The sequence below is a fragment of the Oncorhynchus nerka genome, linkage group LG9a (genome assembly GCF_034236695.1).
Source record: "Oncorhynchus nerka isolate Pitt River linkage group LG9a, Oner_Uvic_2.0, whole genome shotgun sequence".
NCBI lineage: Eukaryota > Metazoa > Chordata > Actinopteri > Salmoniformes > Salmonidae > Oncorhynchus > Oncorhynchus nerka.
This window is the reverse complement of record NC_088404.1, coordinates 25,865,066-25,881,092: the sequence shown is the minus strand read 5'-3', so window position 1 is coordinate 25,881,092 and position 16,027 is coordinate 25,865,066. Positions and strand designations below refer to the sequence as shown.

The 16,027-nt window shown below is 44.8% G+C and overlaps 1 protein-coding gene across 5 annotated transcripts in view; it reads right to left on the bottom strand.

Moving 5' to 3' along the window:
* Nucleotides 1-16,027, bottom strand: part of LOC115134115 (inositol 1,4,5-trisphosphate receptor type 2-like) — a 176,590-nt gene that overhangs the window by 120,598 nt on the left and 39,965 nt on the right. For 4 of the 5 annotated variants that reach the window (XM_029667775.2, XM_029667772.2, XM_029667773.2 and 1 more), the window contains exons 24-37: nucleotides 10,409-10,460; nucleotides 9,377-9,542; nucleotides 9,112-9,279; nucleotides 8,857-8,946; nucleotides 6,441-6,566; nucleotides 5,855-5,977; nucleotides 5,171-5,371; nucleotides 3,533-3,784; nucleotides 3,071-3,196; nucleotides 2,650-2,778; nucleotides 2,314-2,434; nucleotides 1,129-1,310; nucleotides 857-999; nucleotides 423-552 (exon numbers count right to left, since the gene is read on the bottom strand). In XM_029667775.2, coding sequence (XP_029523635.1) covers nucleotides 423-552; nucleotides 857-999; nucleotides 1,129-1,310; nucleotides 2,314-2,434; nucleotides 2,650-2,778; nucleotides 3,071-3,196; nucleotides 3,533-3,784; nucleotides 5,171-5,371; nucleotides 5,855-5,977; nucleotides 6,441-6,566; nucleotides 8,857-8,946; nucleotides 9,112-9,279; nucleotides 9,377-9,542; nucleotides 10,409-10,460 — 2,009 coding nt within the window. The remainder of the gene's footprint in view (nucleotides 1-422; nucleotides 553-856; nucleotides 1,000-1,128; nucleotides 1,311-2,313; nucleotides 2,435-2,649; nucleotides 2,779-3,070; nucleotides 3,197-3,532; nucleotides 3,785-5,170; nucleotides 5,372-5,854; nucleotides 5,978-6,440; nucleotides 6,567-8,856; nucleotides 8,947-9,111; nucleotides 9,280-9,376; nucleotides 9,543-10,408; nucleotides 10,461-16,027) is intronic. The other variant, XM_029667774.2, reaches the window with a different exon arrangement.

Here is a 16,027-nt window from a genome sequence, read left to right as displayed (position 1 = left end):
CCAGGTGGAAAGCATGGCCAGTCATAGACAAATGCTTTTTGAAATGATCAATTATCATAGATTTAGTGCTACAGGATGCAAATTTCTGTTTGAAGAAGCTAGCCTTAGCTTTCCTAACTGACTGAGTATATTGGTTCCGGACTTCCCTGAAAAGTTGCATATTGAGGGGGCTATTCGATGCTACTGCAGAACGCACAGGATGTTTTTGTGCTGGTCAAGAGCAGTCAAGTCTGGGGTGAACCAATGGCTATATCTGTTCTTAGTTCTACATTCTTTGAATGGGGCATGCTAGTGTGGTTGATGACAACCAACAGTATACATTCTTTTGTATCGTAGCCTTGGTTATTGATACAGTATCATATTGATGTTCTGCACATCCCTATACCAAAAATACCTTGTATATAAACAAACTCTTGTCTCACCATGTCTGGATCAGTACTCACAGGCTCATCGAAGGCCTCCTTCTTATCCAGCATTTCTCTAAGTGTCTGCAGGATCTTAATACACAGTTTTTCCTCTTTGTCCATCAGCTTCTTGGTGTGTTTGATCAGTCTGAATGACAAGGGGAAGGGTACAGGTGGAAGATGAGTATCATGGCTTCAAGTCATCTAAACACACCAACAGACATGTGACCTATGACTGGAGGATTATGAATAACAATAATAAATTAGAACATATCTTTTCAGAAACATTTAGGAGAAGTCACAGTTAGATAGTCTAAAGTAAATCACAAACCAGAACAATGGTAGGTCAAATGCTAACTTTGCACTGGTCTAAATGCTCTGTAAATGCAGCCCATAGATAGTGTATCTGTGATCAGTGTCTGTGACTGCATCTGCGCCTCTGCAACACTCACTTGGACATGAAGGCTCCACTCTCACAGCGCAGTCTGGCAGCCTCTGGGAACAACAGCTCAGGGCTGTGTAGTACATCCACCAACACAGAGAACTCGGCCTGCACCTTAGGACTGAACTGCTCCTCTAGACACGCCACCACACCCTGGACACAACACAGTATAATGCTCTCTGCAGTATAGTGTGTGTGTGTGTGTGTGTGTGTGTGTGTGTGTGTGTGTGTGTGCGCGTGTGTGTGTGTGTGTGTGTGTGTGTGCGCGTGTGTGTGTATCACCTGCAGCTTCTCAATGATGCTCTTGTAGTCGGGCCCTCCTAGGGTCTCCTTTCGGGGCCGGGTGCGTGCTGAGATCCTCCAGTCCTTGGCGGCACGATGCACCACATTTGTGTGAGCCTTCAGAGACAGAGTGTTCACCTGGCTGTCCAGATCCACTGGTATGGCTATGGCACGCGCCTTGGCTGGACAGGAGACGAGGAAAACTTTAAACATGGCCATACTCGTATTCGTAATTGTATTCATAAGTTGATAGTTGGATCAGATGATACTCGTGATCGGAAAAAACTAATGTGTTTTATTATGCCTAAATAGATGTTGGCAAAAAACCTCCCTGCACGTTCTCACTGCAAAAAAAGCTGCAGATTAAGAGCAGCGAGCAGAGAAGTGGGTGTGTGTGTCTCCAACTTGCAGCGGGCAGCCAAGTTTGCTGTCACTCAGTCAGAATGCGCATTAGCGTTTCATATTCTTTCCCTACCCTTGCCCCACTTGTTAGATATTATGCACAATGATAGCTTGATAGGAAACATCCTCACCATGTGATTTATCATAGTAACATTCTAAATGAAAACCTGTGCGGAAAAGTGATCAGATGAAGTGGACAGAGAAACACAGCTTCACTCTATCCAATCAGAGCAGCAGGATCAACGTACAGCCGGCTCTTCTCTTTACATATTTAGCTATTTAGACCACAAACATTACTGACTCAAAGACAGTACAGAAACTTTGTGATTGACAGAGAGAAAGTGATTGACTGAGAGAAAGATGCTTGCCGGCACCCGAAAATAACTTTTTTCCCGATCACGGATAATTACAAAAAATATTCAGATCATAATTGTCTCTAGAAAATTACCCATATCCGTTACGATACTCTTTTTGTCCAACTACTAAACCAGTACTTTATAACTAGGAACTGACGGAGCATCAACGTAGGAGTGCTGATACAGGATCAGTTTAGCCTTGCAGGGCACATTGAATACTCAGACACTTTATGAACACTGGCCCAGATTTCTTCCAGACACAGATATTAACATAAACTGACATGACACCCAATCAACCAACAGAGAACTACTTCCTGCAAATATTGTCTGAATACACAGTGGTGGCAGAATAACAGTGGTGGCAGAATAACAGTGGTGGCAGAATAACAGTGGTGGCAAAGTGCAATTATTGGGCTGTGAGACTCACCCACGTCAGCCAGTGTTTTGATGCAGCCCTCGATGTTGTTCTTCTGGGCCGAGCTGATCCAGGTGCAGTTATAGATCCTGAAGGAAGACTGGAGCAGCTTGATGAAGATGGGCTGGTGAGTCTGACATAGTAGAGAGGAAAGAGAGAGGGATAATAGGAGAAGATAAAACGGACACTTCAATAACACTCAAAATGTTGTGCCAACTACAAGATGGATCAGCACTTGCCGGAAGTACCTGAACCAAATCTGGTCCACTGTCCTTCCAACATTTGGAAGTGACCTGTGGAAGGTATTTAAATACCCATGTATAAGGTTAACCTCTCTCCCAGCCATACCTGCAGGTTGGAGTTGTTGACAGGGAACTGGGAGCTGAAGAAGCCCTTGACGATGGCCATTACAGTCTCAATCACATACATTTCCAGGGGAACGTCGGCATGGTTACGGTCCGTGGTGCTGTTGCACACCTAAAAACAGAAAAGGAAAGGGGGATGTAAAGTATGTCTGTCACTCAGGAGTGAGGGGGCAGAGACTTACCTGGGGTGTATCTCAATAGTCAAATGGACTTCTCTTCTCCTTTCCCTCATCTACAATGAACTGGACTGGGGAAAAGCCCATTCCCTTAAGGGACCCACCATGTTGTTTTTTTGTGTTCAGATCAGTGCAGATGAGGAAGAGGACAACGAAACAGAGGAAAAATAACCTGTTTTGGACTATTGAGACACATCCCTTTGAGGAGGACCTTAGTGAGGACATTACCCGTGCCATGTCCACCAAAAAGTTCTCAAAGAGCTTCCAGATGTGGTGGCTGGTGTAGATCTCCTTCATCTCCACCTCCGTGTCCACGTAGCAGTGGTTCACAAAGTTCACGTAGGCCGTCTTCACCTGGGGAGGGCCAATAGAAACCACGCATCCAGATGAATGACAGGTGTGAGTGATTCCACTGAAGTGAATGAATGCTAGGCTATATCAAGGCTGGCTGTTCTGGAATCACAATTTGTATGCATTGGTATGAATCTAGGTAAGCAAACCTCTGACCACTCTCTGTATGCAAACAAAATAGGTGCATGTCAATGATCTATAATGGAGTACAATCCTGCTTTACTCTGTATCCTCAGATCAGTACAGATGAAGTTGAATACAAGGATATGAAATCACATTAGTCTACTGAAAGGCTCCTCAGCATCCAATGACACACAGCCTCTCAAGATGACCCCGTACCTCAGCGATGCAGTCATCGTGGGTGACCACCTTGACGATGTCGTCCAGGGGCAGCAGGGAGTTACATTTCAGCTCGGTGTAGACGTTTTTGCCCTCGGTGCAGGCAGCGAGGAGCTCTACCAGGGTGTTGTGGTAGGCCAGGGCTCCGCCCTCATCCCCACGCTCCCGCTCGCAGCACATCATCTGGAACAGCACCGGGAAGGAGGAGCGGTCGTTGTAGAACACCAGCACGTCCTCGCCACCGTTCACCAGCTGGCGGTGGGAAGGACAGAAAGGGAGACAGACGAGTAGAGGTTAGATAGGGAATACCGTATCACTAGTGGGGGCACCAATATTAATCATTCGATATATCGATACACACTGAACAAAAATATAAAAACGCAACAATTTCAAAGATTTTACTTTGTTACAGTTACATATAAGGAAATCTGTCAATTGAAATAAATGAATGAGGCCCGGATCTATGGATTTCACATGACTGAGAAGGAAAGAAATACTTTTAAAAAGCTAGCGGCGTGGTGTCCACCATTTGCCTCATGCAGCGAGACATCTCCTTGGCATAGAATTGATCAGGCTGTTGTTTGTGACCTGTGGAATGTTGTCCCACTCATCTTCAATGGCTGTGCAAGTTGCTGGATATTGGCTGGAACTGGAACACTGTCGTACGCATCGATCCAGAGCATCCCAGACATGCTCAATGAATAACATGTCTAGTGAGTACGCAGGTCATTGAAGAACTGGGACATTTTCAGCTTCCATGAATTGTGTACAGATCCTTGCGACATGGGGCCGTGTATTAGCATGCTGAAACATGAGGTGATGGCGGCAGATAAATGGCACGACAATTGGCCTCAGGATCTCGTCACTGCATCTCTGTGCATTCAAATTGTCATTGATAAAATGCAATTGTGTTTGCTGTCCGTAGCTTATGTCTTCCCATACCGTAACCCCACCGCCACCATGGGAACATTTCTGAGATCTTTTATTTCAGCTCATGAAACATGGGACCAACACTTTACATGTTGCGTTTATTTTTGTTCAGTATAGTTTGATACTGATGAGCAGGACATACCATATTGGTTTACGCTTCCTGTTAACCTAAACTGAGACGCAACATGCAATGACTTCCTGTAATGCCCTCTACCAAGATTCCGACCACTGTCAACGGGACGCAAATTCCTCCACAAGGTATTGTCAGAAAGTAGTCACGTTTTATTTATTTTGGGAATGGATAGATCTTGCATGGCTACCCAAACTCCTTGCTCCGGCCAAACGCTACACCACGCCCACGGACGTTAGTTTCTTCTCCACAATGGCTTTGATACTCTGATTGGTTAAAGATGAGAGGACTTTGTTTTGTACAACACCCCTCATTTTGACCTCACCACAAATGTCTTCAATGATGGCGGTCTCTGACTGAAGTATGTAGCGAACATAGAGCAGCAGAATAAATCAGTTTGAGTCATCAGGCGAGGACAGATTAGCTATGGAACTAGAAAATAAATTACTCTATAAAATAACAGTACTTATCCTTTTTATAATTTTTTTATAGTCACATTTTAAGAGATAGTGGTAGTGGAAACCATGCTATTGTGTTGTCTCCACAGCCATCCAAAGATTGCATCATCCCTCTCTCACCTCGGTCATGACCTTGTCCTGGCACTTCTTGACATACTTCCCGTCGGCCTTGACGATGGTCTGGAGGAACTTGAGGTACTGGACGTGTCGGCCATGCGTCTCGATGCAGTGAACAAAATGGTGGACCACACGATCACTGATATCGTTGCACAGATAGAAGTTGTTCATGAAGATGTGGCGCATGGTCTCAGCCTCCAAGAGCTGGAGAGGGAAAAGGATATTTTGTAATAAAATGCACTTATTTTGTTGAATAATATTTCAAATGTGGACAAATGTGTGCGGCTGCGTGTTTGTGTATTTGAGTAGAGTGTGCAACTATACACGCATGTATACATTGTGTGTATGCGTGTGCGCAGTGTGGCGTGAATGCATGCATGTGTAACACCTGCGCAAAATAGTACGCAGCATCACCAGGATGTGTGCAACAAAAGTTCAACATTCAGCTTCTGCTACCATTTTTGTCAAGCCGTCTACGCATACAGTTTGACACATACGTTCGATAAATCCAACGTACGTACCACACCAAAAGCACTGAAACTGCCTCTGCAATGCAATGCTGCAAGGCAAACGCAGCGTTTCATTGGAAATGAATGTCCTTCTGGTGTAACAAAATGCAATGACGCTGTCGGTGTGTTCGAAGCGAAATGTGCATGTTTGTGTGAGTGTGTTTATATGTGAGCATACCCCTGGTGTGAGGAACAGGTTGAGGTGTTTGTGGAGCAGAACCTGATTCTGGCTGTTCCCTTTACAGAAGTTCTGCAGGAACACGTGGGCCAGTGTCATGATCTCATTCATCTTCTTATCACTCTGGGGACAAACCGACAGACAGACCGACAGACAGCACAGTTGTACAACTGCGTCACCACAAAATCAATCCATAAAGATGGTCAAATAAAGCTACCAAGGCAGTGGACTCTCCAACCATGTTCCTGGAGAGCTACCATCCTGTAGGGTTTCGCTTCAACCCCAGTCGTAACTAACCAGATTCAGCATATCAACTAGCTAAATATTAGATTTAGGTGAGCTAGATTAGGGTTGGAGTTAAAACCTACAGGACGGTAGTTCTCCAGGAACAGGGTTGAAGAGCCCTGACCTACCTAGTCAAGCTTTATCAAATTAAGTCTGGTTATGGATAATGACAACATTTATGTCAGGCTTTGAGGGGCCTCGCCTGAAGCACTTATTTTACAAGCCCATATGGACTGGCTCCTGTGTGTTTGACACCTACTTCCACTTGTGAGTAAAACATCTTTAAATGTGACGTGCTCACCTTCTCATAAGGTATCTGGAGCAGGTCCAGCACCACAGTGTGAGCGCCCATGTTCTTCAGTAACCTCTGCTGCTGCACACGACTCTTTTTACCGGGGTAACACTGCTTACTGAGCCGCAGCAGGATCTACTGACCACACACACACACACACACAGATCAGACACTAATACATGCATTACACAGCAATAGCAATCAGTCTAAAAACACTTGCATTTTCAGCTGCTGTAATTTAGTGTTACTGGAGCACATTCAATTAAATGTAACTTTATTTATCCCCTAGGAGAAATTAAGAAATGCAAGTCAGGTTACAAGTCAGGCCCACATAAAACATGGCTACATTGGCCAGCGACGTACGGTCTGTAAATTATTAGTGGACAATCAATAATCCCAGCGTCATGGTGTGTTTTCAAAGACTGCACTGACTGTAATTGATAATGCTGCTTATACCACACTAGGGTTGCAAAGTGAGGGTATATTACCAGAAACGTTCCAAGTCTAATTGGTGAAAAGAAGATGAGAATGGATCTGCCTGTCTAAACGCAGCCTGTGTGGCCTCACATGTAAAATATATAAAATAATCCAATAAGATTATTTTAAAATATATATATTTTTAAAGCTGTAAACATTACCCTAAATATAAACCAACAAACATTGTGAATAGCATTGGTGTTTAAAGGTGCAATATGCTGAAATCTCTCTGCCAATTCCTGGTTGCTAAACTTCAAATAGTTAGCCCAATTGCAGTTTGTGTGACAAAACAAGAGTTTAGATAATCATTGAACCATCTGAACTGCTGTGAAATGTATTTTCAGCTGTTTGAAGCTGGTGTACAAAAGTAAAAGACGCAAAAATTAAACTTAAGAACGGGAAGCATAGAAATGATGCACATACAGTAGAACAGATCTGGCGCTTTTTAGACTTGCTTTCAATGAGAATGACATATCTATAACTCACATTTCTTTGTGAATTTGGTCAGGTCACCCAAAAAGTTACATATTGCAGCTGTAATACCGTAATTTCCGGACTATAAGCCGCTACTTTTTTCCCACGTGTTGAACCTCGCGGTTTATACAATGACGCGGCTAATTTATGGATTTTTCCCGCTTTCACAAGATTCATGCCGCCAAAAAGAACTGAGCACCGTCACATAATGTGACGTAAATTGAGCGCGCTCAAACTTCCCATCATTCTGATTACGGTAATAATTTTGTCACCCTCATCATGGCAAAGACACTGAGAAATGTATATGATGCAGCTTTCAAGTTGAAGGCGATCGATCTGGCTGTTGGAAAAGGAAATAGAGCTGCTGCACGGGAGCTTGGCCTTAATGAGTCGATGATAAGATGTTGGAAACAGCAGCGTGAGGAACTGACTCAGTGCAAAAAGACAACAAAGGCTTTCAGAGGGAAGAAAAGCAGATGGCCCAAAGTATTTGCAGCCACTCGACATCAGTGTAAATCGTGCATTTAAGGTGGCGCTCCTTGTTCAGTGGGAGGCTTGGATGACAAGTGGGGAGAAATCCTTCACTAAAACGGGCCGCAGGCGAAGAGCATCTTATGGTCAAGTCTGCCAGTGGGTCCTGACAGCGTGGAGCATTGTCAAAAAATCCACTATCATCAACGGGTTTCGAAAGGCTGGACTGCTGCGTGTTGAAGGGGCAGCATGAGCTCAGCGGGGTATTTGACCTCCGGATGAAAGTGACGAGAGCGACAATGAAAACGATCCAACATCGGATTAAGCAATTCTGAGGCTATTCAACTCCGACACCGAAGGAGATGACTTCAGTGGTTTCAGTGGACAGGAGGAGGAAGATAGTGACCAATGACTTTCTTGTAGGCTACTGTATTAATTTGTGTTACAAGCCGTGTTTCGTTAAAGCCTATTTATTTTTGTTACAAGCCGTGTTTCGTTTAAAGGCTGTGTAAAGTTAATTTGTTTCAATGTACCGGTAGGCACCTGCGGCTTACAGACACGTGCGGCTTATTTATGTACAAAATACTTCTTTTTTTATAATTCAGTGGGTGCGGTTTATATTCAGGTGCGCTTAATAGTCCAGCAATTACGGTATATATATTATTTTGCTATGTCAACATATCATTGTAAATATTTTGGTACCAAACTGGTGGCAGTTGTGAAAATAAGTTAATATTTGGAAGAGATGCAGAGTTAATTAAATATATTTTTGTTGTAGGTGCTTATTTCATTAATTTGGCTATTTTCTCTTGAACCATATGGTATATCCACTAGAAACTTGTGGTCAATATGGACAGACATAAAAAAAATGTTTTTAAATAGATTACCTGTTCATTACCAAATAGATTACCTCTTCATTACCAAAATTAGAGAAGGTAAATTACCCATAAATTTGCAACCCTATACCACACACACAGTTCAAGGAGACAGAATAGCAGCCCACCTCTTTGACAATGTTGTAGTTGTTGGCTTTGTTGCTGTCTATCTGTGGCTTCACATCCCCGCCCTGTACTGGGCTCAGGATTCCAGCCTCCTGTCAATCACACAAAAATACATTTAGATTTGAAGAAATTACTTGGTTATCGAGTAAGGATTCAGCCCTCGCTCAGCCATTAGCCCTCTATGATGTGTGGCAACTGTGGCCTGTAGGGGGCATACTATACTGTACTGTAGTATAGTGTACTGTAGTGTGCTGTACCTCCATGGTCTGCTCCTTGCCCTGACTCTCTCCTATGTCCTCACTGCCGTAGGCTCCACTTTTCTCCACCCACAGTTCAGACTTCTCCACTGTCAGCCTTAGCTGGTCCAGGTCTGTCTTGATCTGCTTGTAGTTCTCTACATCCTGCTCCGACACCAGCAACTGGACCTGCAAGGGTCCACAGAAACACACACAGTGAGATCAAACACACACACACAGAGATCAGACACAAGCACATGTGTACACACACACACAGTGCTGTTACCTGTTTGAAGGCCTGTAGGACCTCTGCTCTCTGGCTGAAGTGTTTGAACATGAGCTGCAGTGAGCCTGAGACCAGTGGGGGGTAGTCCTGCATGATGAGGTGGATCAGCACCCTCAGGAAGGTCCTACCCCCTTCGTCATCCAGCTCCACAGCACTACACTCTGAACTGGAAGCACCAGACGCAGGGTTAGAAAGAGACATTGGAGGCATACACAGTGTTTTGACAAACACTGGCACAATAGAGATGGGCATTTGAAGTACTTTCCCTATTCAAATAATAACATGACAAACTTTTGTAAAACTTTTTTTTTTTTAAAGAACAGTTGTTTGCTGCACAAATCTATAGAGACAGTCATTTGCTACTGCTGCTGCTGGACAGGGGAAGATTGTTAACTCTCTCTCTAATTTGGCATAAGAGGCTATGAGTCACAGACAAAAATAATTGTCCTGATTGGCCTATAGGTGGCGCTGTTGTAAACAGTCTCACTTAAACCCTGTTTGACCGAGGGACTTGAAATGTATGTAGGCATCTTTCCACATGGTGAACAAAGTTGCCTTAAGGACCCATAAGGTCCATCAGGATAGATCTTGGACATTTAGGAAAACCTTTGAAAAACGTATTCTTATTAACCATATGTCCAAATAATACCAAATTGGTTAAGAGATGGCTAGGCTCTTGCTATAAAATTTAAAAAATTAAGACAAACCTTGGAATGAGTAGGTGTGTCAAACCTTTGACTGGTTCTGTACTTGTATGTAGCAATGTCACATGAAAACTTTATTTAATTCAGACAAATCCTTTTCATTGTGAAAATAGGCCTATAATTATTTATATATTTTGAATGAATAGTCTCGCAAGTAATCGAATAGTAACGTCAGTTCAGATATTCAATTAACCGTGCCCATCCATCCATATGGGACACACAGACATATAGGCATACATACAGCACTTTTCTCTGAACTAAAACCCCAGTGCGCCCCATTCGTCACACACATGCATGCATACGTAAACACAACACACAGTTTACTTGCCTTCCAGCAAACATGGTCTCTGCTTTGGCTGCTATCTCATCTATGTCCGGATCTGAAATTGAACAAAATAATGTGAATCACTGAACCCAATTATAGAAAGCCCAAATAAGCCAAGTCCAGAAAGTAATTAGTGCCTGTGACAGCACAGCTCAAACAACTGATTACAACAGTAATCAACAAACCAGCAGGATTCCCTTAGGCATTGACTGACACACTCTAGATTCTCCTAGCCTGGTCCCATTGCAACCAGGCCTCTACATCGTGACCACCCCTGAATGCCCATCCGATAGCCGCAGCCCGCTAGCTGTCGAGAGCATATTGGACTGTTAGCTGTATAAATCCATCAGCCAATTTCTTGGGCCACTATACCTATTTTGCCAATTGGACTTAACCCCTCCTAGGAACCCTACTAATCCATCTCGACTGGTCTATCGATGTCACCGCACGTGGAGGCCAAAACAAACTTTCCTCCATCGAGACGTCCCTCTAAGGCCCTTCTGCTAGCTTGCTAGCCCCGGTATGCTAGCTTGCTAACCCTGGCCTGTGTCTTCAGCCAGCCCAACCACTCACTGGACCCCTATTGATCACCCGGCTATGCATGCCTGTCCCTAATATCCTTATGCCTTGTCCATTACGGTCCTGGGTAGTGATTACTGTCTTATTTCACTGTAGATCCTCTAGCCTCTCAATATGCCTTAACCTACCATTTAGTTCCACCTCCCACATATGCGGTGACATCACCTGGTTTAAACGTCTCCAGAGACAATCTCTCTCATCATTGCTCAATGCCTAGGTTTACCTCAAATGTACTCACATCCTACCATACCTCTGTCTGTACATTATGCCTTGAATCTATTCTCTCACCCAGAAACCTGCTCCTTTTACTCTCTGCTCTGAACGCACTAAACGACCAGTCCTGATAGTCTTTAGCCATACCCTCATCCTACTCCTACTCTGTTACTCTGGTGATGTAGAGGTTAATCCAGGCCCTGCAGTGACTAGCTCCACTCCTACTCCTCAGGTGCTCTCATTTGTTGACTTCTGTAACCGTAAAAGCCTTGGTTTCATGCATGTTAACATTAGAAGCCTCCTCCCGGATGTCCTAGCCGTGTCTGAAACCTGGCTTAGGTAGTCCACCAAAAACCCTGAAATTGTCATCCCTAACTATAACATTTTTCGGCAAGATAGAACTGCCAAAGGGGGCGGTGTTGCAATCTACTGCAGAGATAGCCTGCAGAGTTCTGTCTTACTATCCAAGTTTGTACCCAAACAATTCGAACTTCTACTTTTAAAAATCCATATTTCCAGAAACAAGTCTCTCACTGTTACCACTTGCTATAGACCACCTTCAGCCCCCAGCTGTGCCATGGACACCATATGTGAATTCTATGCCCCCCATCTATCGTAAAGAGCTTGTGCTGCTTGGTGACCTAAACTGTGACATGCTTAACACCCCGGCCATCCTATAGTCTAAGATTGATGCCCTCAATCTCACACAGATTATCAATGAACCCACCAGGTACAAACCCAAATCCGTAAACATGGGCACCCTCATAGGTATCATCCTAACCAAATAGACCTCTGCTGTTTTCAACCAAGATCTCGGCGATCACTGCCTCATTACCTGTATCCGTAATGGGTCTGCGGTCAAACGACCACCCATCATCACTGTCAAACGCTCCCTAAAACACTTCAGCGAGCAGGCCTTTCTAATCAACCTGGACCGGGTATCCTGGAAGGATATTGACCTCATCCCGTCAGTAGAGGATGCCTGGTTATTCTTTAAAGTGCCTTCCTCACCATCTTAAATAAGCATGCCGATTCAAAAATAATTAGAACCAGGAACAGATATAGCCCTTGGTTCTCTCTAGGCCTGACTGCCCCCCCCCCCGCCCCTCCCCGCAGCTACTCGCCCAAGCCCCTCCACGTTCTCCTTTACCCAAATCCAGACAGCAGATGTTCTGAAAGAGCTGCAAAACCTGGACCCGTACAAATCAGCTGGGCTTGACAATCTGGACCCTCTATTTCTGAAACTATCCGCCGCCATTGTCGCAACCCCTATTACCAGCCTGTTCAACCTCTCTTTCATATCGTCTGAGATCCCCAAGGATTGGGAAAGCTGCCGCAGTCATCCCCCTCTTCAAAGGGGGAGACACCCTGGACCCAAACTGTTACAGACCTATATCCATCCTGCCCTGCCTATCTAAGGTCTTCGAAAGCCAAGTCAACAAACAGGTCACTGACCATCTCGAATCCCACCGTACCTTCTCCGCTGTGCAATCTGGTTTCCGAGCCGGTCACGGGTGCACCTCAGCCACGCTCAAGGTACTAAACAATATCATAACCGCCATCGATAAAAGACAGTACTGTGCAGCCGTCTTCATCGACCTTGCCAAGGCTTTCGACTCTGTCAATCACCATATTCTTATCGGCAGACTCAGTAGCCTCGGTTTTTCGGATGACTGCCTTGCCTGGTTCACCAATTACTTTGCAGACAGAGTTCAGTGTGTCAAATCGGAGGGCATGCTGTCCGGTCCTCTGGCAGTCTCTATGGGGGTGCCACAGGGTTCAATTCTCGGGCCGACTCTTTTCTCTGTATATATCAATGATGTTGCTCTTGCTGCAGGCGATTCCCTGATCCACCTCTACGCAGAAGACACCATTCTATATACTTCCGGCCCGTCCTTGGACACTGTGCTATCTAACCTCCAAACGAGCTTCAATGCCATACAACACTCCTTCCGTGGCCTCCAACTGCTCTTAAACGCTAGTAAAACCAAATGCATGCTTTTCAACCGTTCGCTGCCTGCACCCTCACGCCTGACCAGCATCACCACCCTGGATGGTTCAGACCTTGAATATGTGGACATCTATAAGTACCTAGGTGTCTGGCTAGACTGTAAACTCTCCTTCCAGACTCATATCAAACATCTCCAATCGAAAATCAAATCAAGAGTCGGCTTTCTATTCCGCAACAAAGCTTCCTTCACTCACGCTGCCAAACTTACCCTAGTAAAACTGACTATCTTACCGATCCTCGACTTCGGCGATGTCATCTACAAAATTGCTTCCAACACTCTACTCAGCAAACTGGATGCAGTTTATCACAGTGCCATCCGTTTTGTCACTAAAGCACCTTATACCACCCACCACTGCGACTTGTATGCTCTAGTCGGCTGGCCCTCGCTACATATTCGTCGCAAGACCCACTGGCTCCAGGTCATCTACAAGTCCATGCTAGGTAAAGCTCCGCCTTATCTCAGTTCACTGGTCACGATGGCAACACCCATCCGTAGCACGCGCTCCAGCAGGTGTATCTCACTGATCATCCCTAAAGCCAACACCTCATTTGGCCACCTTTCGTTCCAGTTCTCTGCTGCCTGTGACTGGAACGAATTGCAAAAATCGCTGAAGTTGGAGACTTTTATCTCCCTCACCAACTCCAAACATCTGCTATCTGAGCAGCTAACCGATCGCTGCAGCTGTACATAGTCTATTGGTAAATAGCCCACCCATTTTCACCTACCTCATCCCCATACTGTTTTTATTTATTTACTTTTCTGCTCTTTTGCACACCAATATCTCTACCTGTACATGACCATCTGATCATTTATCACTCCAGTGTTAATCTGCAAAATTGTAATTATTCGCCTACCTCATGCCTTTTGCACACAATGTATATAGACTCCCCTTTTTTTCTACTGTGTTATTGACTTGTTAATTGTTTACTCCATGTGTAACTCTGTGTTGTCTGTTCACACTGCTATGCTTTATCTTGGCCAGGTCGCAGTTGCAAATGAGAACTTGTTCTCAACTAGCCTACCTGGTTAAATAAAGGTGAAAAAAATATATATAAAATAACAACTAGCACAAAAACATCCTGTAGCATTCTGCATTAGCATCGAACAGTCCCGTGATATGCAACTTTTCAGGGAAGTTAGGAACAAATATACACAGGCAGTTAGGAAAGCGAAGGCTAGTATTTTCAAGCAGAATTTGCAACCTGTAGCACAAACTCAAAAAAGTTCTGGGACACTAAAGTCCATGGAGAATAAGAGCAAGAAACCTCCCAGCTGCCCCCTGCACTGAGGCTAGGAAACACTGTTACAACCAATAAAATCCACTATAATTGAGAATTTAAATAGGCATTTTTCTACAGCTGGCCATGCTTTCCACCTGGCTACCCCTACCCTCGTCAAAAGCCCTGCGCTCCCCACAGCAACTCGCCCATACCTCCCCCACTTCTCCACCCAAAACCAGATAGCTGATGTTCTGAAAGAGCTGCAAATCTGAACCCATACAAATCAGCCGGGCTAGACAATCTGGGCCCTCTCTTTCTAATATGATCTGCCAAAATTGTTGCAACCCCTATTACTAGCCTGATCAACCTCTCGTCTGAGATTACCATAGATTAGAAAGCTGCCGCGGTCATCCGCCTCTTCAAAGGGGGAGACACTCTAGACCCAAACTGCTACAGACCTATATCTATTCTACCCTGCGTTCCTAAGGTCTTCGAAAGCCAAGTTAACAGATTACCAACCATTTCGAATCACACCGTACCTTCTCCGCTATGCAATCTGGTTTCCGAGCTGGTCATGGGTGCACCTCAGCCACACTCAAGGTCCTAAACGATATCATAACCGCCATCGATAAGAGACATTACTGTGCAGCCGTATTCATAGACCTGTCAAAAGCTTTCGACTCTGTCAATCACCACATTCTTATTGGCAGAGTCAACAGTCTTGGTTTCTCAGATGACTGCCTCGCCTGGTTCACCAACTACTACTCAGATAGAGTTCAGTATGTGATATCGGAGTGCCTGTTGTCCCGACCTCTGGCAGTCTCTATGGGGCGCCGCAGGGTTCAATTCTCAGGCCGACTCTCATCTCTGTATACATCAATGATGTCACTCTTGCTGCTGGCGATTCTTTGATCCACCTCTACGCAGATGACACAATTCTGTATACTTCTGGCCCTTCTTTGGACACTGTGTTAACTAACCTCCAGATGAGCTTCAATGCCATTACAACTCTCCTTCCGTGGCCTCCAACTGCTCTTAAATGCAAGTAAAACTAAATGTATGCTTTTCAACCGATCTCTGCACGCACCTGCCCGCCCGTCCAGCATCACTACTCTGGACGGTTCGGACTTAGAATATGTGGACAACTATAAATACCTAAGTGTCTGGTTAGACTGTAAACTCTCCTTCCAGACTCACATTAAACATCTCCAATCCAAAGTTAAATCTAGAAACGGCTTCCTATTTCGCATCAAAGCATCGTTCACTCATGCTGCCAAACATACCCTCGTAAAACTGACCATCCTACCGATCCTCGACTTTGGCGATGTCATTTACAAAATAGCCTCCAACAGTCTACTCAACAAATTGGACGCAGTCTATCACAGTGCCATCCGTTTTGACACCAAAGCCACATATAGTACCCACCACTGCGACCTGTACGCTCTCGTTGGCTGGCCCTCGCTTCATTACTCGTCACCAAACCCAGTGACTCCAGGTCATCTACAAGTCTCTGCTAGGTAAAGCCCTGCCTTATCTCAGCTCATTGGTCACCATAACAGCACGCGCTCCAGTAGGTGTATCTCACTGGTCACTCCCAA